We start from the raw sequence: 25,463 nt of genomic DNA, 5'->3' as shown, positions 1-25,463 counted from the left end.
CTACTTTGTTAAAAACATTAAAGCAGTTTACAACACATTAAAAACAACCACCACCATAGAATAAATAAATATATATAATAAAAAAACAAAGGTCAACTGCATAAGCCTGGCAGAACAGAAAGGTTTCCAGCAGGCACTTAAAAGTTAAAACAAGGTGCCTGCTGAAACTCTCTTGGCACAACTTGGACTGATGACACTGAAAGCTCAATTTCATGTCGATGTTAAATTAGCCTCGCCAACTTGGGGGACAACCAGAGCCACTCCCACAGATGATCTCAGTGATGAAGCTGGCGTATAAGGGTTCAGGCGGTCCCTAAGATACCCTGGGCCAAAGTTGTTTGTGGTTTTGTCAATTAATACAAGAACCTCCAACCTGGCTCAGAAGTAGATGGGCAGCCGGTGCAAATGTTTCAACAGTGGTGTCACATGTTGTTGGCCATGCGCCCCCATCAGCAGTCTGGCCACCACATTTTGCACCAGCTGAAGCTTCCAAACCAGGGCCAAGGGCAGCCCCACATATCTCCCCTCAGTCTTCTCTTCTCAAGGCTAAACATGCCCAGTGCTTTCAATTGCTCCTCATAGGGCTTTGTTTCCAGTCCCCTGATCATCCTCGTTGCCCTCCTCTGAACCTGTTCAAGTTTGTCTGCATCCTTAAAGTGCAACATCCAGAACTTGGCATGGTACTGAAGATGAGACCTAACCAATGCCAAATAGAGGGGAAATGGTACTTCACACAATTTGGAAACTATGCTTCCGTTAATACAGCCTAGAATAGCATTTGCCTTTTTTGCAGCAACATTGCACTGTTGGCTCATATTCAGCTTGTGATCAACAATTCCAAGATCCTTCTCGCATGTAGTATTGCTGAGCCAAGTATCCCTCATTTCTTCTTCCTTTTTTTTTTTTTTTTACAATAATTTTTATTCAAATTTTCATAAAACATAGAAAACAAAATCATAAAACATTCAAAGACAAAAAACAAAACAAAACAAAAATGATTAAACAAAAAAAAATAAAATGTTGACTTCCCATTTGTCACATATCAAATCAGTTATAGGTCTACAATATATAACAATCCTGTCTCTTAAATCATATTATAAAATCACTTTCCTCCAGTAGTTATCTTAATTAATCATCAAATCTCATAAACATTACTTTATTCTTTCCACAAAAAGTCAAAGAGAGGTTTCAATTCTTTAAGAAATATATCTATCAATTTTTCTCCAAATAAACATGTCAATTAATCCATCTCGCTAATAATTATAATAATCTTATTGTCATAACCATAGTCCAAATAAACATTTCGATTAATCCATCTCATCAGAATCTGTTAGGTCCAATAATTTCAATAGCCATTATTCCATTATCCCTATTAGTTCCATCTTCCATCTTCAATAGTCCTGTTAAGTCCAGTAATTTCAGTGTCCAATCTTCCATTATCAGTATTCCATAATAATCTTGCTGTTGTAGCCATAGTCATATAATAAGAGTCTGATGGGAATTTCCTCTATCCCAAATATTTTCTTGCCATCCATTCTGAATAAGTTGCTGAAATACTGTTGTAAAGTCATATCTGTGTTCTTCTTTTTTACAAAATGCACTGGCTCATCTCTTAAGAGTTTTTCCATTGTCACATGGCTGCAGTTAATTCCATAGATTTTCTCTATATCAAGCTCCATCACATCATTCCAGTCCAGAAGATTATCCAAGCCATTGATAACTTTATCTCTAATATCTTCATTAATTTCTTCAGAGATAACGTTAAATTCCAAACAGTAGATTTTATTTCTAAAATCCATAAACTCCAGATCTTTTTCCAATTCCACATTTGTTCCAATCTCCAGGGCTTGTATCTTCCCTTTATTTTTTCTTTTCTCATCTCTGATATCATTCTCCTCTCTCACAGGATCCCCTATTTCTTTAAGCTCCTGCGTCATTTTGCTCAGTTCAATTTTCAGCTCCTTACTACCCTGTCGCAGGGTTTGTTTCGTTATCTCAATCTCATCCATTATTTTCTGAAACATAATTACTTCCAGATTCTCAGCCACTTTCTTGATTGCCATTTTTAAAACCACGAAAACAAAGCAAAACAAAAATAAAGAAGAACCACTTCTTATTTCAGCAACAATTGGGTTAATATTCCAGGCTTGATGACATCACAGTATAAACAGAGCAACCTGCCTTATCTCTCTATGTTCAAGAATGCAAAATAAAGTTAGTTCCCAGCATCAAAACAGTTAGTGGCATCGTGAAGAAGCAGATTCGTCAAAATAAAATAGACCAAAAAGAGAATAGTCCCAGACAATATAATATTCCTCGGAATAGAAATCAGGAATAGAAATCCCTCTTCTGTTTATTATCTTTAGAATGCACTTCCAGGACAGCTTTTTGCGACAGAAACAGAGATAAGCTGTTAATTTCGTGAATAACAGAGAAGAGCTATATCTCACCCAGAAGTTGTCCAAAGCCGATCAATCTGACAAATCTCCTTTTGCTGCAACAATTTAAACCAAGTAAAAAAAATAATAGAAAGAAGGGTGCTTGCCTGTTAGTCCGTTCTCTCTTTGAAGAAAAGATAAACGTATCGCTTAAGCAGATAGAGCTTGTTAGGAAGTCCGTCCGGCATTGTTGGCTGGACCTTATCTCATAAATTAATGAAATCCAGTCCTCCCAACAAAAACAGGCTTTTGAGGTTGATCTCTACGTTTCTCCCTGCCCGGGAGAAATTTCATCAGTCAAAAAAAAAATGTTCTGACTGATTTATATCTGAATAAGCTTCTTTTGAGGCGGGAGCCCGTCCCAAAAGCAGGCACAAGCGAAGTCACCCTTCCCGGAAGTCCATTTCTTCTTCCTAGGTGTAGAACTTTGCACTTATTCCTGTTAAATTTCATTCTGTTGTTTTTAGCCCAATGCTCCAGCCTATCAAGATCACTTTGAATTTTTTTTTCTATCCTCCAGGGTATTAGCTATCCCTCCCAATTTTGTATCATCTGCAAATTTTATCATTCTCTACACCACCTCAGCCAAGTCATTAATAAAAATGTTGAAGGAGCACCAGGCCCAGGACCAAGTCCTGCAGTATCCTGCTTGTTACCTTCCCCCAGTTTGAGAAGGAACCCTTGATAAGCACTCTGAGTAGAATTCTGTAGCCAATTGTGGATCCACCTGATAGTTGTTCCATCCAGCCCACATTTAGCTAGCTTGCTAGTCAGAATATCATGGGGCACTTTGTCAAAAGCTTTGCTATAGTCAAAATATATCCACAGCATTCTTACTAGGGATGCTACCTGATCAAAACACAATATAAGATTAATCTGGCAGAATTTATTATTGATAAGTAATTTTGGCTTCTAGTAATCACTGCATTGTTTTCAAGATGCTTACAGACTGACTGCTTTATAATCTGCTCCAGAATTTTCCCAGGGATCATTGTCAGGCTGACTGGTCTGAAGCTCCCAAGTAGCCTGGGGAAAGCTAGCAGAAAAGCTCTCCCTGCCTGCTTGCCTGCCTTCCTGCCCTTGCTGCTGCGCTGTTGGGAAGACCTGCTGGCGCAGTTGGATCTTCAAGGGGCCACAGCACCAAGCCTAGCCCACTGGCACAAGCAATACAGGGGGCTATTTTGAAACCCAAGCAATTGTTTTAAGGGCTGCCACAAATCTTTGTAACATTTTGCAAATGTTTGATGATTAAACAACAGAGGCATTGGGCAAAAGATTTAGACGATGGACACAGAGAGTATGCACAATGGAGATACAGCTGTAGATTGGGTACAAGAGCCCCCCTTTTGTTACAATAAAAGGCACCTTTTCTGAAGTTCTCTTACAATGGTATTATTCCCCAAGAGTAAACAAAGTTGTATAGCTCCATCTCAGGCAGATGGTCCCAGTCCAGATGGTGTGCATATGTCTGTAAACACACCAGTTGCCAGAACAAAGTGTTTCCATTGGCCACACCTGGAGGGGGAACAGGTTGATCTGCTGATCAGTCACGAAATCTCTTTGAAGCTGACTTTTTAAAAAATGCACTCAAGCTACTCCCACCAGATTTTAGAGTAAAAAGGGGTGGAGTTGTGTTGTGTGTCCCCATTTTCAGAAGAGAGAAGTGGAGACACTGCAACCAGCAGAACAGGGAGTATGTTTCTACCCAATGTTCAGGGACCTGGTGAAAGCATACAAAAGGTTATTAGACTTTTATGAGATTCACTTTTCTGTGACAGCCACAGGTAATCTTAAAATGCCTTGTATGGAAAATATGCAAGAAGAAAATAAGGAGCTGCTCTGTGATTGGTTAGCCAATACAAAAATGAAACACCACATGAAAATCTCAACCAGGTGGTTACTGCAGGAAAGTGACAAATGTCTGCATCATATGCAAGTCTACAGCTACTACGAATGAGGGGCAAGAAGGGAGAGAAGGAACAATGCCCACGTTGGGGGAACAACAGGGTAGTCTTGTATTTACTGGAGTGGAAAGTAACCCGACGTTAGAGAGGTGCATCAAGGTCCTCCTAGAACTGCTGCAGAACAGAAAGGCTGCAAGTGTCACCTGTTACATTGGCACATATGTCTGCTTGGTTCATCATATTTGTAATTATACATTTTAATATTTTTCAAAGAACAAATGAAAAAGCAGGGTTTTAAGGTTCCGGTGAAGCATAAGATGACTCTGGGTTGCAGAAGGAACTGAGATTCTGCCATGCAGCTGCCACTGGAGGCAGAGTGAGACCTGCTGTAGACATCAGGAAAAGGGCCAGATGCAGGGCTCTAGGAGGCCAAACCTTTGTTTGCCGTCTCTACAAAGAAGCAGAACCGCCTCCCTTCCTGCAAACTACTTGGGAGCAGTGTAAAATATGCAAAGTTACAAGAAGATAAATGTGAATATTTCAACACAAATTTAAGTCTGGAGAATGTCTATTTCCAAATCCTGTTTCAGCTCTGCCCAAATTAAACACAGAAAAGCAAGCCAGATCTGCCAGATACAACGTGGCTGGTGGGCAATGGCAGAACCACCTCCTGAAGTGAAACTTCGGGTTCCTGTTCAGCCTTCCTTGTAGCTAAGAATATCAGAAGCACAGTGCCCAGCGTGCCCTGGGCCAGTAGCTTCCCCAGCCAAAAGAGATGCAAACAAAGGCTGGAACAGGAAGCAAGGAAAGGCCTCCTGTGATTATGGAGCTTGGGGTTTACAGCTGCTGGGTTTGATCACTGACCGATGTTCCTAAATTCTCATCACCATCTCCTAAAACTCCTGTTAGGTTGTGTTGGACTCTAGTGTCCAGTAAGCAGATTGGCACACTTGACTTCCGCCTTCAAAGTGCCACCCTCCAAAAGTATGACTCCTAGAGAAAGTGAGCGCCAGAAAGTGTGCCATCTCTTACACACACACACACACCAATTTTCCTTGCCACACCCCACAGCTGCCATGCTTAGGGAACATGAAGGACTAACTGGGGACGGGTGTTAGTTCTACACACACACACTTTTCTCACCAACCCCAAATTCTGCAATAAGAATACATTATGTAGATCAAGTGTGTTTACAAACTCTCATTTCATGTTGCTGGATCTTGGAGCTAGAGTTTCATATAACTTAGAATATTAAGAGGAAAGGCACAGAGAGAGGCACCCAAGCAATGCTCCATGAGCATTAAGAACTGAGCTGCAACCCAACAAGCGGCCTCAGGCATGATGAAATCACACGCCTCCAGTTTCTCATAAAAGGAAACTGTTGGACAAACCCAGGTGAACAGCAATCCCTTAAGGAAAAAAGCCGTGCAGCTAACAATGAAAAAAGAACTCCCATGTGAGCAGGTCTCCCTGCGGCCCAGTCTCTATCTAGGCCTCTGCCTGCCTGCCTGTCATCCTTGCAGGCTCTCCTTCCCCCAAACTCGCCAGGCTTGATTGGGCACCTGCTGTGGACCTCTAAATTTCAGCAAAATAGACGCGGGGGCCCTGGAGCGCCTTAGAGCCATGCACAAGCAGCCTTGCCAAAGCCCCAGTGGTTATTATTGGCTGTGGCTGGGTAACCCCAGGCTGTATAAATATAGATCCCTTGTGCTTGTTCTGCTGCTCATGTTCCACTGACTGGACATTACAGACATCCTCTCTGCAGCTTGTGTTGTGAGCAGGCCAGCCAGGTGCAAGCGAGACTGCAGCGCTGGAGATTCCTGGACTTCTGACTAGTGTGGCCTCAGACCCCTGCACTGCATCACAAATGCACCTTCTGCTTCTGCTTCTGGCAGCCTCCTAAACCTCTTCCTCTCTTTATTTCGGAGACCTGGGCAATAATATGTTTTAAAAGACAAGGACATAAATGGCCAATGATGCACTTCAGTGTTTTGCACTGAGAATTCTATAAAGACAAGGAGGGAGGGGTTGTTTCCATTGCAAGAGACATTTTTAATTAGAGATGCAAGTATAAGACCTTCCCAAATATATCTGACGCCATGGAGGGTTACGAGGGTGGCTTTCTCAAAGGGATCTGAGCAGAAAGATAACACAATCATTTCTGAACCAGGCTCGCATCTTAAAGAGACTCCAGGCAATGGCTCAACATTCTAACAGAGTGAACATCCCAACCCCTTCTGAGTGGAACTTGGGCACTTGAATAGAGCACCAAAATCAAAGGATAATCCAGCTGCTTCTGTTCCAAGCAAGAGATGAGAAGAAATGAAGGAAAAGGCTTCAAATCTCAGCTGGATGATGACCTTGGAGAAGGTAAAACCCACCAGAGAAGCTAAAAAGAATGGACAGGCAGGTTGGTTACAGAAGCAGCAATAATCTTATTCCGCAAGAAGAGGTATAAAAGAGGTACAGGTGAGGCCAAGCAGCCATCAAGCACCAAGGCAGGGGTGGGCAAGCCCTCCAGATGTTCCTGGCCCCCATCATCACCCTCCCAGACCATCGGCCATTCTGGCTATGGGTGACAGGTGTCCAAGAACAGTTGGGGGGAGCACCGCAGGTTGGCCGGAGATGGCTGAGAATTCAGCCTCACAAACAGAGCATTAAGTCAAACACGGCCAGAGAGAGCCTTGAATAGATGCTAGCAGGCAGCTGTGGTCGATACCAGGAGACGGAGTAGGAAGGAGGGCCTGGCCCATTTGTGACAGATACAAATGAAGAATTTATTTATTTATTATTTGATTTATATCCTGCCCTTCCAGCAGGAGTAAAGAAAAAGAGCGGGGGGGGGGGGAAGGAGTGAAGAGACAGAAGATATTGGACAGAAAAATCTTATCAGGTTTTCCATGAATTATGGAGGCCCATAGAAAAGCCTGAGTGAGAGAACATTGCAGGCCTCCCCCAGGCTACTTACAACACTCTGCAGTCCCTGAATGTCACTGCTATCTGCAAACCCAGGCAACTTTTCTGGGCCCGTTTTACCAGAGTCAACAAAGAGACAAAGTCTCTGCTGCCCTAACTCTGCTCCACTAGGCGAATTGTGAAATGGCAGAACCAAAAGGTAAGCTCCCAGGCCCAGCCTTCTCGCCTTCAAATTCTCAGAACACGATGCAACAGCTGCAAAAGTGACATCATCAAAACAGAACAACTGGGAATAAAAAAAGATGGGCCCTGGGAAAAGATGCCCCCCCGAAGAATCCACTCCATCACGCTCAACGAAATGCCAGCCATGTTTACAAGGAGGATTGGCACTGGACACCCCAGAACTCTCTTGGCGGAACCAAAGCTGCTGTTCACTGGAGGAAGGCGGATCCAACACTAGCAGAGGAGGCAGCTCTGGCCCCCACATCACCATCCCCCCACACTGGAGGAATTGCACAACTGCCTGCAGAAGCAGCAGGCCGGTGAACGTCTCGGCACCCAGAGAGGCCTGGTGGGCTGCAGCACGTTCCACACTTGGGCCCTCGGCTAGAAGGCCATGGGATTTTCATTCATTTAAATATTTCTTAGCTGCCGCTCATCAAAAGATTCCAGGGCAGTGCACAAAGTGTGAGAAAAAAGGCACACAACGTATATATACAGCTTAAAACGAACAAATAAGCATGACCAAAAAAAACCAGCCAGCCAACCAACTGCAAAAGCTAGAAACATTAAACACAGTTTCAAAATTGTTAATCTACAACCTAAAATGCCTTCCGGAGAGACAGGAGAGTCTTCCAGTGGCACCAAACAGATGGTACAGTTGACACCGGGTGAGTCTCCTCACTCCCTGGAGGGGTGCTGCAAAGCCGGGAGGCCACCACAGAAGAGGCCCCACTCCTTTGTGACAGCAGTGCAGGTGCCTCTCCTGGAAAAGCTCCTGGGCGCAGGGCCTCTCGGGGTGGGAAGAGGGACTGCCCGCCTTGCTAACAATTACCACCTCAATGGGGCACCTGAGCCAGAGTCCCCAGGCCTTTGTCTCAGAAACTATTTTCAATGCACCATGGCTCAGCCAGTCCCAACAGAGAGAAGAATTATCCGGGATAGGGGATGCCACCTCTGCACAGGCTGCAGCCCCAGGGCAAGTCTAAATCCTAAAGAGTCAGTCTCTGTGGAGGGCCCCCGCGTCTGACTGCCCAGTTGCAAGGCTGGCTTGGCTTCTCTGCCCCCTTGGGCCCTACTTGCAGGTGAACTTTGGCCCATGCCTTTGCTCCGATATGCACATGGGTGCAAACACGGACCTCACCAGCAAAAGGGGACCATTGGGACCTCTTTGTGCTCTTGGGGCCCTTCTGTGGCCAGCACATTTTGCTGCTCCATAGGGCCCAAGAGGTAACTGGGATGGTGGTGGTGTGGAAGACCCCTTGCATGGTGCCAGGAACGCAGAGGCCCACCAAGCTCCAGATCAGATTCACAGCCAGGTGGGATTGGGGCCATGGGGGGGGAGAGGAAGACTCCTACCTGGCCCAGCAGGGACATAGCAAGGGCAGCATATGTCCCACAGAAAGGCCTGCAGGTGGGAGTGGAGGGGGTCCCCAGGCCCCTGCCCCCAGGGCCTTTTGTTCTGGGAATGACAAAGGATGTCCTTAAAAGGATGCAATTCACAGTACTGGCTGCTTCTCTGCGAGAAGGCGGCAGCTGAGCTGGCTGGGCAGGGCAGGCGGGGGGGGAGGCACTTCGAGGGGCTTGGGGGGTCCAGTTACACGCCTGTTTCCATACTTAGCCATTCTGAGGCAGCTGGGCGTATAGCGCCCAGCCAGAGAGACCAAATTACCTCAAGGGCAGCCAAGGGGACCGCTGGCAGACATGCACCCTCTCCATCGGAAAGAGCTTGGCAGGGGCTGGAGCAGCGCCCCCCAGAGCCCGGCCCCACACAGCTTCTGGAGAAAGCAGGTCGCGGAGCCATCCTCCTGCCCCGCGCGCTGCAGGGGGAATCCCGGCTGCCTGCACTGCCCCGATTGCCCGCCCCCGCCTGCCCTCTTGCGCTGCGCCCTCCTCGAGGTGTGCACCCGGAGGCGGCACCAGCGCCTGGCCAGCAGGGAAGGAGAAGCTCTGTCTCCCCGGGGCAGCACACCTGGCCCGGACTCCCGCCTCCCACCAGAAGCCTCCAGGCAGGCTGGGAGGGTCCCCACGGCCGCCGCCCCACCCCTTGCGGGGCCCGGGCGCCTCTGCGCCACCGCGCTGGGGCAGCGGCAGGAGCGCCGTAGCCGCGCGCAGGAGGGAAGCGCAGGGGCAGGCGGCCCGGGGCGACGCTCTTACCGGCCGTCCCCAGCAGCAGCAGCGGGGCCACGCAGCAGCAGAAGAGCCTCAGTCCCTGCATGATGGTGGCGGCCAGGAGCTACCTTCCCGTCCACGCCTCTCCTTGCACCACGGCGGGGTCGCGGGGGCTCTGGAGCGGGCGGCTGGCCGGCTCGGTTTGTCGGGCCCCGGGCAGAAGGTGCCCGGGGTAGACTGGCCGAGGCCCCGCCCCGCCGCCCCGCCTCTCCAGCCAGTCACCGAGGCGGCGACGCGGGGCCACCGCTCGGGGGATTGGGAGTTCTTGCGGCCAGAGCAGGCGAGGCTGACTGCAATGCGCGTGGCTAATCGTCCCGACGATGGTCAGAACTTACCGCACAAGAAAGCAGGGGTTGCTTGAGTAAAGGAACTGGCGGGAACACCAGTACAAACTGGGGTTAGGGTTTGGGGCACCTGCCCGAGCTGAGAAGGGGCCTCAGGCTCTTTCCTGGCAGCAAATTTGGGGTTGGTGCTGGCCGTGCTCTGGCCAGTGAGCTGCAACCCTCCCCCCCCCCAAACAAATACCTGTAGGTTGCATTCTGGTAAGATTCTTGTTAAAGATGTACACTGAAGAACCATGGTATGCATGTATGTAACTAGTGCGTGTTCGGACACAGGCCAGACCAGAAGCAGGCACCTCTGCCTGGCACCTGGCAGCCCTCTGAGCCATGGACCAGGCAGGGCCCTGGGCGCAGTGGAAGGCCTTCAGCTGGGGCAGCTGTTCAATCGGGAAACTCTCCAGCACCAGGAAACCACCAACCACATTGACTGAGACATGCCTCGTCCTTTTGTCCTCCCTCAGGGTGGTGGGCCCATTTGCGTCATCCCCGCACCCAAGTCATGCTCAGACTGAGCTGCACTGCACTCAGCCATCACTCTATCCCCAGAACTCATTAACAGCAACTGGGAATATTGGGGGTGGGGGTGCAGGCAATGGATGCTCTCTCTCCACCCAAAAGAGAAAACAGTACCAGCAGGTAGACCTGGCTATCAAGACTGTGTGAAGCATAACATGTCTACATACTTCAAGGTTCACACATCACACAATATCCTCCAGAGTTATTCCACCCACCTCCACCCCCATGAAGGTCTCAAGTACTGAAACTCTTATCAGGATCTTCTTGAAGAAGCTGGTCCTGCTGTGAAGGCTGGATGGGGGCCAACAAAGTGGACCCTGAATAAGGCATTAAGGACCTCCTCTCCACAAGGGCCACAAGGTGCAGTCACTTGAGGTGGAAAACTATCTTGTTCCAAAGGCACAGACCTGCTTCCCTGGTGGAAGGTTGCATGGATTCACCCATAGTTTTCAGAAAGAATTTATTAACAACTTGCTGAGCAGCCAATTCCACTGCCTAAACCTTTCTCAACGTCTGTTCTCCGCAGGGTCAGCATTTTAGAATGGCTCCTTCTGGTGGGCATCCCAGAAACTGCAGGCAAAGGAACCCTCATTTAAGAGTAAAATATTCATTCAAGCCGGTTAGTTTTCTTGCATATTGTGGGAATGCAATTTATGCTTCTTGGAGGTTCTTGTAACTTGCCTTGCGACTCTTTTTATTTTGGACTGTGAGGTGAACTCTTGAAGCAAACAGAGACAAGGCAAGTAAGCCCCCTTGAACCGCGAAAGCCTCCAAAGGACCAGTACGGGGGGGGGGGTGAGACGCCCACCGTGCCAGGCCAGATGCTGGAATCTTCTGCCATTAGAGAAGATGGAGCCCCCCCACCCCAAATTACTGGCCTGTCTCCTCCAGCAGCAGCACCCCAAAGACAAGGACATCTAAAAAACAAAGTACAAACTTTATTTTGTTTCTTTACAAAGGCACAAGCCTCATTTCCCCACTTTCTTAACAAAATATAAAAGCATCTCAATGAACACGAAGACCCAAAAATTGTTTTAAAAAAACCACAAAAAAACAAAAAAAAACAAAGAACCAAAAAAAAACACCCCATATAAAAGAAAAAGGAACTGAGGAACAGCTGCGGCTGGGGAAGAACCGACCAAATGCCCACAGCCCTAAACACTGGCCTAGGCCTCTAGCCAAATTGGGGGAAGTGGGGGGCAGGGGGACGCAACAAAAAGCAACGATCACAGAACACAAACGCTCTCATGACCCGGTCGGACCCACGGAACGGATTAAGTGCTTAAAGAAAAGGAGGCAAGGAGCTGGGGAAGAAGTCAAAAGCCCCACCCCACCCCTCCAGAATGGAGCCATCTTTAAAAAGGGGCACCCCCTCCCAGACTGTGGAAAAGGTCTAAAACCTGAACCAGCCCGAGAACGGAGGGAAGCCCTTCATCCTATGACGCAGAGAGGCCACTGGGGCAGGTGGGCAATGGCAACCCGGGGGCTCCTGGGGTGACAGCGGGACATGAGCCCTGGCCAGCCAAGCCCTCCATCCCCCCTCAAGGAACTTTGCCTCCGCTGGGTGAAGCCTACAAAACAAGCACCACCCTTGCCCAGCACTCTTGAAGAGGCAGCCTGCAGGCCAGCAACTCTCGCCAGGCCCTCTCAGAGAGGAAGTGGAAGTGATGGAGCCAGAGAGCAAATGCCACAAAGGGCCTAGAACGTGCGGAGGCCATACGCACACCCATCCCTTTACGAGGCCACAGAGGATTCATGCAAACCCCGGAGACTGTCCAGGGTGCCAAGTTCCAGATCTCGCCCACAGGCCCCCACGCTGCCCCCTCCACCCCATCCCGGCCCTCGGTCTGCTTTGAACTGAAGAGGGCGAGGTTTCGGCTTGTCCAGGTTCTAATGCTCCCATTTACAGTATTGAAAGGTCATAAAAGAGACCCAAATTTCATGGTATTTTGTAAAAATTTCAGCATATTTCTCTGAAGTCCCCTCACCCACACCCTGCTTGCCCTTCCCGAACAGCTGGGTGGGGGTCAGGGCATCTCAGCCTTGCTCTGCTCCATGGAATCGCTGTCATCCGCCTCAGAGTCGGAGGCCGTGTCCGAGTTGGAGGCGTCCAGGCTGGCCCGGGCAGGGGTCACAATGACGGCCCGCCTGCGCTCCTCCTCCTCCTCCTCCAGCAGCTGCTTCTCCTGCGTCCCCTCAATGTGCTGGATGGCCTGATTTGGCAGGGAGAGCAGCGTGAGACACTAGATTGGCGGCCACCCCCACCCCTCAGAAAGTGGCGGAAAGACTCTGCCGGCCAGACCTTGAGAGCTCTTGGGGAAGCTGCTGGGCCCAGAGCAGATCACTGGGGCCCCTTGCCCAGCTGACTGGCCCTCTGGGGTGTCAGGCCGAGGGGGTCTTCCCCATCACTTGCTACCCAAGAGCCTTTTCTGGGACATTCCACATGTGGAAGTATGAACTGCCCCATTCAGAATCAGGCCAGCAGACACTCACTTGGCCTGTTGCTGCCAAAGCCGGCTCTGGCACTTCCCAAAATCCTTTCAGTTGAAGATGTTGGGGACTAAACCTGGGTACTTCCCCACGAACAACACTGAGCCATGTCAGGGAGCGCTGCGCTGCCACTGAGCTACACACCTTCACGCAGTGTGCTGGCACTTAAGTTTGCCACAAGCGGACTACCAGGCCTTCTACAGGGCTTTGGGCAACATTGCCTACCAAGCAGAACCTCCCAGCCGCCGCCCCAAAAAAGCCAGCGTGCCCCCCTCACCTGAACGATAGTGTCCAGATTCTGCCTGGATGTAGAGATAGTGTTGATCACAGAGGATGGGCCCATGGTTACCACGGTAACATGGTGAGAAGGCGGTGGCGGCGGTGCAGGCACAATCACAGTTGGGTGGTGGGTGGGGGCCGGAGGTCCGTGCGCTGGCAAGAGCTGGCGGGGGAGAGGAGGGCAGAGACCGGGCCACATCAAGGGGCTGCTTTTGAAAAGGCCCTGCTGTGTGGGAGCAGAACTCTCTTGGGTGTGAGGAGCAGGGCCAGGCCAGGCCAGGCCAGGAGGGCATTCCTGTTAGCCACCTGGACCAGCAGGCTCCCGACAGAAGTGCAACTCCCTGTCTCCAGAGTGACGCAGATCCCAAATAACTGCCATGGCCAGATTAGGGAACCCTAATTAGGGGCAGGGGAAGAACCAGAGGGCCAGCCGGTGCCTTCTGGATCCACCCTTGACCACTCTCTTCCCAGCTACCACTTCTGATACCATAAAAAGTAGAAGCAGCAAATTGGGTTTTGTCCCTCCCCCCCCCCGTGTAAGAGAAGCCAGTTGCTGAAAGGCAGGTTACTCCCTCCCCCAATCCTGACCCAGAGAGCTTCCCTGCTTCTTGACATCATGCAGCAAGGACTTGGGAGAGGCAGGCTGGGGTGGAAACGAAGAGGGCATTAAGTGGCTGGGACCACGGCTGCGTTGCTTCAGGCCTCTCGCTGGGGGAGAGGGACGACGACCACAAAGCTGGAGCAGAGTGCGCACCCCCAGCCTGAAAGGGAGCTTTGTGGAGAGCAAGGCTGTCCGGCAAGAGAAGAAGGGAACCTGCAGCATAGCACACAAGGAGCAAGGCCTTGTGAGCCGCCTTGAGGGCTTTTTGGCCAAAAGGCGGCACAGAAATAGAATAAATAAGACAAGTAAAAGGGAGCTGGCGGGAGAGCACTCTTCCAGTGCCACGCAAGGGTCCCAAACTAGGAGCAGCACTTGTGGCCGTGACGGCCGTGGAAGAGGAGCAAGAGCGAGTGCGCAGCTGTTGGTTGTTAACCACAGAGCAAGGGCAGGCTCCACAACACACACACCCCCTCGAATCCTGACTCTGGCTGGAGCCGCAGGGGGAAATCAGCACAACGAGCTGGGCTGCCTCAGCTCCACCCCCCGGAACTGCCTTGGAGTGATGAATTCCCATGACCGTTGGCATCTGCCTCAGGCTTGCCAGGGTCTCCGGCAGAGAAAGGCCCTTCCCCACCACTGGCTTCCAGATGCTTCCAGCGGTTGGAGCTGGGGCCTTCTGCAGCAGGCCTGGCTGCTCCGGCCCTGAGCCCGGCCCTCCCGCTAAGGGCTGTGCATGCCGAGCGCTCCCCTCCTCACGGGGGAGAAGGCGCCGCTGGTGCTGTGCTTTCTGTCCGCCTGGCCAAGGGGCAGCAGGTCTCCCCCGCTGGGGGGGGGCAGAATGGCAACCCCCGCCAGGCCCCTTTGGGCTTCAGCCCCACTGAGTCAAGCGCAGACTCTGGGGCACGAGTGCCAGCCCCTCCCTGCTGCGCACTCACCTGGGGGTGGATCTGCTGCTCTTGTTCTTGGTGCAGGAGCCTCACCTGTTCCTGCTGTTGCTGGAGCTGCACCTGTTGTGCAATCACCTTCAGCTTCTCGGGGTACATGTGGGCCTCCAAAGAGCGCACCTGTCAGCACCCAGGAAAAGGCCCGCTTGTTGGATGGGGAAGGAAGCACAACCCGCCCGCCCCCCACAAAACAGAGACTAGGCACTTGGGTGTGCTGGGGGGGGTCGACCCGTCCAAAGCCTTTCATGCTCTTTGTCCCATTCACAATGGAAACCAAGTCCTCAAGCCCCTCCCCCCCAACCCACCCTCTGTTCCCTCCTGAATGTCCAAGAGCTTTGAGGTGTTTGAGAACAGCCTTGCAGTGCGAGAAGTCCTTAAGGGCTTCCTACCTTACAAGCAGGCGCTCTCAGAAAAGCCCCTTGCAAGCCGTGCCAGGTGGGAAGTGGCCAAGGCAGCCCTTTCTCGGCAGAAAAACCCGTCCCAGCAGGAGACGCACCCGAGGCTCCTGGGGGCAGAAGACCAGAGCCCCAAAACGCCCCCCCCACTCCTCTCACCTGCTCCTCCAGCATCAAACGAACCGAGCGCTCCTTGTCAAGTTGCTGACGGAGCTCAATCATCTCTCTGCGCAAGTCCTCTGCCTTCTCGTCCTCCCAGATGTCTGGCGACCCGATGCCTTCATCTTTGTCCTCTGCCCTCCGCCGCTTTGGGGAGGAGCCGCTGAACTCCTGCCGTAACAGACTCGGGGTGAGCGGAACCCCAGAGGAAGGCTCTGCGGTGCAAAGCAGCGAGGGGGGACAGCAGGAGCAGGGACAGCTGAGGGGAGGACACCTGCCCTGCCCTCCAGCCCAGGCGGAGAGCCCTTAGCTCACCACACATCAAAGACCCACAGCAGCCCGTGAGGGACATCTGGGCCAGGAAGGAGGATGAGCCGCCATGGGCAGAAGAGCCCCCACCCCGGGCCAGGAATCTTACAGGGGGGAGAGCGCAGCCAAAACACGCACCTGGATGAACCGCTTGAGCTGTGCATTCTGCTGCAACAAACGTGTCTTCTCCTGCTCCAGAGAGAAAATGTATTCTGCTGTCTGCTGAAGAATCGCTGCCTGGAGAGGGGGGCAATTGGGGAGTAGAAAACAGGGTGGGTGGAGAGTCACAAGGAAGCCCAGCATGTTGCTCTTTCCTGCAGCCCTACTCCTGAACAAGCCCCCCACCAGTCCGGCAAATAAGCAGCTCAAGGCAGCACCAGACTAAACTGGGTCCCCACAGAGCCAGGCTGATGGGCGACTCTCACAGGCAGTGGGAGCACCTATGAGTGAATGTACGGGGGGGGGCTGCGGGCAAAGGAAGCATGCACCAAACACAGAGGCACTCCTGCCCCCTTAGTGTCCGCTGGGGGAGGAAATGGTGCAGCTCTTTCCCTGCCACGGAAGCTCAGGGAGGCTGGAACCTGAGGGAGGCCCGCAGCGGGATCAGGCCACTGGGGGTCCAGCATCCTGTCCCTGCAGTGGCCAACCAGATGCCCAGCCCACCAGCAGGGCATGAGCGCAACAACAGCGCCTCCGCCAGCAATTCCTGCAACTGGCATTCAGAGGCACTCCGGCCCCCACAGCCGTCGTGGCTAGTAGCCGTCATCGGCCATGAATGTGTCTAATCCTCTCTTGAAGCCATCCAAGGTGGTCGCTGCCCCTTGTGGCGGCGAGTTCCACAGTCGCAACTACGTGCTGCTGTGTGAAGAGTTCCTTCCCTTTCTCTGTCCTGGACCTTCCAGCGTTCAGCTTCCTTGGATGACTCCGAGGGTCTCTGCCTACGTATGCGTTCTCTCTTTGCAGCCCGCCCTTCCTCCAAGGTAGCACAGATGGGCTCTTCTCCCTCCTACCCCCATTTATCCTCGCAACAGTCCCGTGAGGGAGGCTAGGCTGGGAGTTGGTGACTGACCCAAGCAAGTGAGCTTCGTGACCAAGTGGGGATTTGAACCCAGGGCCTCAGCTCCAAGTCCAAGGGCCTACACATGCTGCCTGCCCAGTGCTTGCTTTTGCGTCAGCTCCCCTGAACAGGGGCAGCCGATCGAAGCCTCCCCTTTTACCGGAGGCGGATCCAAGCTGGTGCCCTTGAATGGTGCCCCAAACCCTCCAGGACAGGGGAGCTGCGACACACTGCCCTTTATGGCCCCTTCAGCTCTGACCCTGAATGAAGGCCTGGTCCTTGGTGCACCCCACTGGAGAGATCGCTCCCGGCCACCTCGGCCTCCTCACCTCCCCTCCTGATGTTGCTGTAGGCTCTGGAGGCCCTCCCAGTGGCACTCTCTCTCTGTCTGCCCCCCCCCCAAAAAAACAGCCAGCCCTGACTCAATGGCTGCGGCCCCTTTCCGTCCTCCTTCACCCTTTCTCTGCTCTCCCCCCCCTCCGGCAAACAGAAGGGTTGTTTCTGAATCCCCCAACATTCAGCTTCACCCCCATGCCAAAACACAAGTGCCAATGACACTCAATGGGAGATGCTGTATAGAGGCGTTTATACGCTAATGCCAGAAGATTGGAGACCTGGAGTGCTTGGTCTTACAGCAGAGCATTGGTAGAGTGGGCATAAAGGAAACCTGGTGGAACGGAGAGAAACTGTGGGACATGGGTAGCCCTGGGTGTAAACTATGTTGGAAGGACAAGGAAAGCCATAGTGGAGGTGTTGGGCAATGAATCCAGCAAGCTCGAAATCCCAAAAGGGGCAAACTCTCCACAGAACTGTTGTGGGTGATGATACTGGGCCCCAAGAGTAATTTAGTACTGGGGATGTTCAAACTCCCCTTGACCAAAATGCTCAAGGAGATCTCAAGATGAAGAATGAAATGAAGGAAGCATCCGAAAGAGGAAATGTTGTAGTAATGGGTGTCTGCAACTACCCTCACATAGACTGGTTACACATGTGTTCCAAGGCATGACAAAGAGGTAACATTTCTAGATACCCAAAATGACTGTATACTAGAACAGCTGGTCATTGAACCGAACAGAGGAGGAGTGACCCTGGACTTAATCTTAAGTGCTATTAAATTAAACATACATATAAATGACCAATTACCCAGAAAATCTAACAAAGTTAGATATCAAAAGAGGACATTTCCCAAAAAGTAGGGGAATCACCTTTCGAGGAAGTTGAAAAGCAAAGTCAAGGGGGTTAGATGCTTGGGAATTGTATAAAAACACAATATTAAAAGCTCAACTGTGTACTGCAGATCAGGAAAGATACCACCGAGCCAAGAAGATGCCAGCATGGCTAATGAGCACAGTCAAAGAAGCTATTAGTGGCAAGAAGGTTCCCATAAAAACAGAAGTCTTGTCCAAATGAGGAAAACAAAAAGAAACACAAACTCTTGCAAAAGAAATGCAAGCAGACAATAAGGGACGATAAAAAAGAATTTGAGGAGCACTCAGATAAGAACATAGAGAACAACAAACCACTGATTTCCCATGGTTCCTTGTGGAAGGGCTCTATCACCTAACAAAATGAATCTACCAAAGGAAAAACTTCCTCTTAGGCTTTTTACTGTGTTCTTTTTACTGTTTATTGTTTATTTGTTTGCATTATAAAAATATGAATAAAATAATTTTAAAAAGAACAACAAAAATTATTTAAATATTTTAGTAACAGGAGGCCTTCGAGGGTGGCAGTTAGACCCTTGGATGACTAGGGAGTCAAAGGTGTGCTAAAGCAGGATAAGGAGATTGCAGGGAAGCTGAATAAATTCTTTGCATCTGATATAGGGGAAATCCCTGTGCCTGAACTAACTTTTGCAGGAAGAGGGCCTGAGAAACTGAGGCACATAGTGGTGATGAGAGATGACGTTCTAGGCCTACCAGATGAAATAAAAACTGATAAATCACTGGGTCTGTACGGCATACACCCAAGAGGTCTCAAAGAACTCAAATGTAAAATTGCTTACAAAAAAATGTAATTTGTTCCTCAGATCTGCCTCCATACTCGAGGACTGGAAAGTGGCCAATGTAACACCAATCTTTAAAAAGGGATCCGGAGGGATCCTGGAAATTACAGGCCGGTTAGCTTAGCACCTGTTCCAGGAACACTGGTGGAAAGCATTGTTAAAGATAAAATAACCAAGCATATAGAAAAACAAGCCTTACTGAAACAGAGCCAGCATGGCTTCTGCAAGGGTAAATGCTGTCTAAGTAACAGAAAGCAGAGAGTAAGAATAAATGGAGAGAAAGTAGAGTCCCCCAAGGACCGGTATTGGGACCTGTGCTTTTTAACAACTTCCTGATCCACAAGAGGACCTCTCCTCTCATCCCATGACAGCTAAATTTAGTACTAAGGTTAAGCGCCATGGAATCCCAAGAGATAAGTGCCTCCACCCAGATAGGCCCAAATTGTTCTGAAACACCTACTGATCCAGATATTAAATTACTTTACCAATCTAAGCTTGTTGTATTTCATAGAAGCATAGAGTTGGAAGGGGCCTATAAGGCCATTGAGTCCAACCCCGTTCAATGCAGGAATCCAAATTAAAGCATCCCCGACGTGTGGCTGTCCAGCTGCTTCTGGAATGCCTCCAACGTTGGAGAGCCCACCACCTCCCTAAGTCATTGATTCCATTGTCATAACACAGTAACAGGAAGTTTTTCCTGGATGTTCAGCCAAAACCTGGCTTCCTGAAACTTGAGCCCATTATTCCATGTCCTGCACCCTGGGATGATCAAGAAGAGATCCTGGCCCTCCTCTGTGTGACAGCCTTTCAAGGACTTGAAGAGTGATATCCGATCTCCCCTCAGTCTTCTCTTCTCAAGGCTAAACATGCCCAGTTCTTCAGTCTCTCCTCACAGGGCTTCGTTTCCAGTCCCCTGATCATCCTTGTTGCCCTCCTCTGAAACTATTCCAGTTTGTCTGCATCCTTCTTAAAGTGCAGTATCCAGAACTGGATGCAGTATTCAAGATGAGGCCTAACCAGTGCTGAACAGAGGGGAAGTAGTACTTCATGTGATGCTGAAACTATGCTTCTGGTAATGCAACCTAAAATACATTTGCGTTTTTGCAACCACATTGTGCCGTTGGCTCATATTCAGCTTCTGATCAACAATTTAAGATCCTTATCGCATGTAGTATTGCTAAGCCAAGTATCCCCCATCTTATGACCATGCGTGATACACTGAAATTCCCAAGCCTTCCCCCAAACCCTAACTGCTACCACAATCACCAACTCGGGGGGTGGTTCCTACTTGGCACATCATGGAAGCCTCCAGAGCCCTCTGCAAACATACCCTTTGAAACAGCGATGACTAGTAGGCAGCCCAGGTATGCAGCTCAGCTAGAATACCTGGTTGGGACTCAGATGCCTTGCCTGCTTCTTACCTTGCTAAGCTTCTCCCCATCTGTGTGTGGGATGAGAGTTTTCAGCGACTGGAACCCTGCGTTGATGCTTTGCATCCGGCGGCGCTCATTGCTGTTGGCAATCTCCCGGCGTATCCGTCGCTCTTGGTCCCTTTGTGTCTCTGGGGTCAGCGGGATGTTTGCCAGGCTGCAGGGGACACGGGAAGGTTAAAGTGAGGCCCGGTCCTTCCAAGGCTGCATTTCCCCTCACCACGGATGTGGCCTGGCCCCATTAGAAACCATGTTGGCATGTAAATGGTATTTAACTTAATAAGGAACAATAGTTACCACCCCACAATACAGTCCTCTAAGCAGCCACCTGGCTGGCAGCACAACTAGGAGGCAAGCACGACTGGCGCTCCAGCTCAGGGAAGACCATCTGCCCTGAATGCAGAAGGCCCCAAGTTCAGTCCTCAGCAGCATCACCGGGTAGGGCTGGGAAAGAGCCCTGGAGAGCTGCTGCCAGTGAGTGCACATGAGCTTTGGCTGTACAGATGTTGTTGGACTGCAGCTCCAGTCAGCATGGCGGACGGGCCAGGATGGCGGCAGCCACAAGTCCGGCATCATCTGCAGGGCCATAAATACTCCCCATCCCTGAGGGAGCAGACGGCGCTGAGCTGGAAAGAGCAAGGGCCTGGCTTAGTTCACGGCAGGTAGGAGCCCACTCGCCACCCCAAACCACATGCCCTTTAGCCAAAACGCAAGAGCCGTGAACGACGCAAAGGGCCAGTTCTGTGTAAGGCCTTTAAACCAGTTGGGCCAATGCCGCATTTGCCTCTGAAGCAGCCCCAGCAAAGGCCTCCCCTGCCCTGGGACCTTGGGTGTTCCTACAGAGAGATGATGCACGTCCTCACCCCGAATGGCATCACCCACAGCCCTGCAGGCTGGGCAAGAATCTCTCTCTCAGGCCTCAGAACCATTGCCTAGAGGCCTCTCGCCCTCCAGGGCTAGCAAGAGGAACCGTGGGCAGAGCTCACGCCACCAGCCTCTCTCCTCCCCTGCACCAGGAGTCAGTCATCCAGGGACAGCACCGGTGTTTGGGATGGCAGAGCCACCGTCCTCCTCCCTCTGAAGGAGGCCAGTCCCACTGCCTCAGCTCCAACTCAGAGCCTCCTCCTCTGGACCAGCCTGTGAGGAAGTGGTAGAACTGTCTGCCCGCAACTGACAGGCAGGACGCAATTCCACTGGAGAATCTGATCCAAGGATGTGCCGGCCTCAGCCTCTACTGCTCCAACGGCAACGCGGCTGCTGGCTTTGTTTTTTTAAAGACTGCTTTGGGACACACCAAGAAGTTAATGCAGAAAAAAAAAAGCTTTAAAGAGGCCAAACTATTGAATGCAAACACAATCCACACCTGCAGGAGGGCTTCCCGGAACAAGACCCTCACCAAAGCTTAGCCACAGAGGTTGCCAGTCCCTAAATTCTCTGGGCCTCCAAAAGGCAAGAGAATGGGCCTGGACCAGCCAAGTATGGGGCAGCGTGCTTGGGCCTTCCCAGTTGTGGCAACCTTCTCTCATGGGACGGGAGGGCAACAAGATTGGACTGGAGAGAAACTGCCAAGGGGTATTTCTTGTACAGTTGCTTTATCCTTTTCTTTTGCTTGGTTGACAGGCACAGACAATTTTAACAAATAAATAAGGGAGGTCAAGGTCGCTTGAGAGAGGCATGTTGTTAGAAATACTCACTCTGTCCTTTTGATTCCCACTGTGGCCTTTGGTCAAGCAGGTTTCTAACATAGTACAAAAAGCCTGCCCAAGCTGTTTGATTACAGGCCAAAGAAGAGAGTCCACACTGCAAGGAGCGAGCCCTCTTGCAAACCACCTCCAGCTTTCTGGGAAGGCTCACCTCTGCTTCCTGCCTGAGATGTTGCAGAACGCAGAAGTTATCTCCCTTTGCTCTAAGAGAACCCAAAAGAGACCCGTCCAGCTAGTCTGTAGCAAAAGGAGGGGAGGTGGGAGGGCACGTGGGTTGTCTGAGGCCAGAAGGCTGTTTGTGGTGGGTCCAAACCCCACAAGGGTACTTTAGCTCTAACGGGCACCTGCAAGCCACCGTGGCTTTTGCCAATACATGACACAAGAGCCAAGAACACCTCAGGCCGGTACCGATCGCAAGGCAGGGGATACCACGGGGAAAGGTGGCCGGTAGAGCAGGCAGGGGGTGAACTTCAGGAAGGGCAGTCAAACCAGGCTGCAAGGGTGGCAAAACTGGCAAGCACCAGGCTGGGCATGAAACGTGCGCCAAAACTGGCAGTCCACCTTCCCTTGGCTGTTGGCAGCAGGGCCTGGCACTGGCCACTTCTCCTGCCTCAGGCAGGGGTCTGGGGGGGGCTCACCTGAGGGGCCAACTGAAAGCAGAACTTCCCCATTTACGGGTAAGCGAAGGGGGGAAGACCCCCAGCGGCGCCTTCCCAGAAATTGCCGCTGCCAGGCCCTGGTCGACTTCGGCAGAAATATGTCTAAGTATAGGGGGGCCGGATGGGATCCTGGGGCCGGGGTGTCACGGAGCTAAAAAGGGGAAGGCAGCTCCCGGGGAAGGGAAGGCGGCCGAGCGCCTTTTGTCTGACGCAAGCCCCCCATCCCAGCAGGCTTCTTCGTCTTCTCCGCATCCTTGCTGTAGTAAAGGCGACCCTGGCAGGCAATGGGGGGGGCCCGGAGGGCGCCAAATGCAGCTTGGTCGGGATAGGGCAGGGGCAGCGTCGGGTCTCCCATTCGCACAAAGGAGGGAAGCCCGCGCGGGCCGGAGAAAACAGCGGGCTGCGAAGGGCTCGGCGGGCAGCCAGAGAAAAGGAGGACAGGCGGGCAGGCAAGCAGGCGGTCGGGCCCGGCCTTTCGCGGCGTGGGCCTCCCGGCCCGACTCCGGCCCCGCCGCGGGCCGAGCCACGTGCGTGGAGGAGCGAGGGCGCTCGGGGCCGGCCAGGCGCAGGCAAGCGGCAGCCTTTGTGCGAAGCAGCGGCAGCGTGGCCCGGCCGAGCTCAGCACTACATGTCCCGGCAGCCCGTGGCGGAAAGACCCGCCCCTTCGGAGGCTGCACAGTCACCGCCAGGCTAGGCCCGGCCACCGCCGGAGTAAACACGCGGCGGCGACGGAGGCGGCGGACTGGGGCGGCGTGGAACTGGGGAGAACCCGAGAGCCTCCCAGGGGAGGAAGGAGCGCCTCCACGGGGCACCCGGGGGGAGAGGCGAGGGGAGCGAGCTGAGGCGGCATGGCTGCATTGTGCCTTCCCGCCCGCCCTCCCGCACGCCTTCGCCCTCCCCACTCCCTCTCTCCTCCCCGGGCCGGGCAGCCCCCTCGCCTCGACACCCTCGGGTCGTGTCGGGAGCGCAGCCGGGCAGGCTCAGCGAGCGAGGGAGGAAGGCAGCATGGCCGGGGCGCTCGCTCGCTCGGGCTGCAAACAGACCCACGTGCTCCGGCCACTGGCCCTCCCGTGGCTCCGGAGTGCGACCCGTTCCTTCCTGCAGGGGAGCAGCCCCCACTCGTCCGCCCTCCGAGGCGCCACGCGCATCCCCAGCTCCACCGAGAGCGCACGCGGAGCCCAGCCAGGAGGAGGAGGTCCATCGGCCGGCCGGCCGGCCGGCCAGCCGCCCGCCCAGCTAGTCCCCTCCGAGGCTGCCCGGGCTCAGACCCACCTGCAGAGCCCGCCGATGACCTCCTTCTCGGATTTCCTGAAGTGCTGCAGCGACGGCACCTTCTGCGCGGGCACCATGAAGTACTCCATGCCCGGCCCGGGCGCGCAGGAGCGGGAGGAGGAGCGGGAGGGGCGGGCAGGGGGCGCCGCGAATCGGGGCCGGCTGCGTGCAGGAGCAGCGGAGGAGGAGGAGGAAGGGGGGCAACGGCGTGTGCGGGCGCGTGTGAGTGCACGGCGTGTGCGTGTCCGCCTGCCTCGCTCCCTCCGTGCGGCTCCGGCTCCTGCGTGTGTGCGTGTGTGTGTCTCCTCAAGGCGGGAAACAGCTGGTGCGAGCGCAGCGCTCCCTCCCCGCCGGCGCCGCCTCCGCCAGCCACCGGCCCATGTAAACAAAGGACTATTTGCCGCGGCCCCCGCGCCCCGCCGCGGCTCCTGCGGGCCCCCCGGCCCGCGCGCACCCCGCAGCCGGCCCTCGCGCGCACACCGCCTTGCCCCGCCGCGGTCCCCGCCGCCCCGCGCCCCGCCTGCCCCACGGCTGCCTGCGCCACTACGCGGTGATGCGGCCCATCAGCTGACGGCTTGGCACGGAGGAGCCCAGCGAGAGTGCACGGGCGAGGGAGGGAAGGAGGCGGCCCCCGCGGCGGCGGGGAGAGGGGCTGCCCGGCCCCCCGGAATCACCATCGCGGGGGGGGGCTGCCCGGACGCTCCCCAACAAAACGTGTTGGCGAGGCCTCCCTCGGTCAGCACCTTCCACGTGCCCGGACCCAGGCACAAAGGACAGCTCCCTGCCCCAAGACGCTTCCAGTCTGCGTGTCGCCTGCCCGCTGCCCATCCCAACCACCTTTACTGAGAAGTAAATTCGTTATTGCTCGCAAGTCGACTCTGGCAGGAGAAACGTGCTGCCCCCGGGCACTTTTCAGATGCCCTCCTCCTGTGCAACCCTTGGTCTGGCCTGGTGGGATAGGAGCAGCGCTCCCCCAGGACAGGCAACGGCTTGTCACCCTGCAGCGTTGCTTCCTCACACTGGGGAGGGATGTATTGCTGAGACTGATGTACCCTCCACACAAAGGTTGCCTAAAGTTTCTATAAGGCCCCTCACCCTAAGGGCCACAAAGTTTAACATTAAAATTAGTCGAGGAGGAGAATCTTGGTGTGGGGGACACAGCCATGGATCCTGTGGTTAAGAAATGGTCATCTTGGAGAAGTCATGACTGAAGATAGATTGGAGTCCAACAAGCCACAGTCTATGGTGGCATGTGAGTCTCTTTTCCCCAGGCTTGCCCTGGCCCCTGATTTTGCCCGGGTGTCCCTTCTTAGAGAGACTCACTGGGAAGATGAACTGGTCCAGTGCATCCATCTGTTCTAGTGGCCTTCTGTGGGGCAGGATGGCCCAGCTGAAGGCATTTTGCTGCCTGAGGCTGACCAGACCCCCCCCCCCGGTCATCTTACGGGGCACAGAACCCCAATCTGGCCAAGTTACTTTGGCACCTGAGGCTGAATATCCGATGTGTGCCTGTCCCTGGGAGTGAAATGCAATAGTAATACATGGAAAGTCACTAGCAGTCCGCTGTCCCTTCACAACCCCCAAAGCAGCCTGCGGTGGTGTCCTCACTCTGCCTAGCAGCAGGGATGGCCCTTTCCACCAGCGAACTCTGCTG

The 25,463-nt window shown here is 52.9% G+C and overlaps 2 protein-coding genes across 8 annotated transcripts in view; both read right to left on the bottom strand.

The window, feature by feature from the left end:
- The window catches only part of SRL (sarcalumenin), a 39,385-nt gene extending 29,523 nt beyond the window's left edge, over positions 1-9,862 (bottom strand). For 3 of the 4 annotated variants that reach the window (XM_061599605.1, XM_061599606.1, XM_061599607.1), the window contains exon 1: positions 9,635-9,862. In XM_061599605.1, coding sequence (XP_061455589.1) covers positions 9,635-9,695 — 61 coding nt within the window. In that variant the 5' untranslated portion in view covers positions 9,696-9,862. The remainder of the gene's footprint in view (positions 1-9,634) is intronic. The other variant, XM_061599608.1, reaches the window with a different exon arrangement.
- Positions 9,863-10,209: 347 nt separating this feature from the next.
- On the bottom strand, positions 10,210-24,223 carry TFAP4 (transcription factor AP-4). Of its 4 annotated transcripts, none has more exons than XM_061599797.1 (7): positions 21,870-23,774; positions 20,167-20,332; positions 15,822-15,920; positions 15,375-15,545; positions 14,812-14,940; positions 13,274-13,438; positions 10,210-11,423 (listed from the first exon to the last, which is right to left on the bottom strand). In XM_061599797.1, exons 2-7 carry the CDS (start codon positions 20,239-20,241, stop codon positions 11,127-11,129), a joined length of 936 nt encoding a protein of 311 aa, XP_061455781.1. In that variant the 5' UTR covers positions 20,242-20,332; positions 21,870-23,774; the 3' UTR covers positions 10,210-11,126. The 4 variants fall into 4 exon arrangements, with proteins under 4 accessions (XP_061455781.1, XP_061455779.1, XP_061455778.1 ...); XM_061599795.1 differs by lacking the exon at positions 21,870-23,774 and adding an exon at positions 23,810-24,223 and having other exon boundaries at positions 10,211-11,423; positions 14,857-14,940; XM_061599794.1 differs by lacking the exon at positions 21,870-23,774 and adding an exon at positions 23,810-24,221 and having other exon boundaries at positions 10,212-11,423.
- Positions 24,224-25,463: the final 1,240 nt, after the last annotated feature.

This window comes from Rhineura floridana, chromosome 17 (assembly GCF_030035675.1).
Source record: "Rhineura floridana isolate rRhiFlo1 chromosome 17, rRhiFlo1.hap2, whole genome shotgun sequence".
In the NCBI taxonomy this organism is placed as follows: domain Eukaryota; kingdom Metazoa; phylum Chordata; class Lepidosauria; order Squamata; family Rhineuridae; genus Rhineura; species Rhineura floridana.
Note: the sequence above shows the minus strand (reverse complement) of the source record. Positions and strands in the feature narration are given on the sequence as shown.

Excerpts from the sequence above, each read along its gene's own strand:
- TFAP4 (XM_061599794.1), bottom strand. The coding sequence starts at position 23,898 with ATGGAGTACTTCATGGTGCCCGCGCAGAAGGTGCCGTCGCTGCAGCAC. Across the intron at positions 20,333-23,809 it reads GTCATCGGCGGGCTCTGCAG|CCTGGCAAACATCCCGCTGA; the intron begins GTGGGTCTGAGC and ends TGTCCCCTGCAG. Across the intron at positions 15,546-15,821 it reads AGCTCAAGCGGTTCATCCAG|GAGTTCAGCGGCTCCTCCCC; the intron begins GTGCGTGTTTTG and ends CTGTTACGGCAG.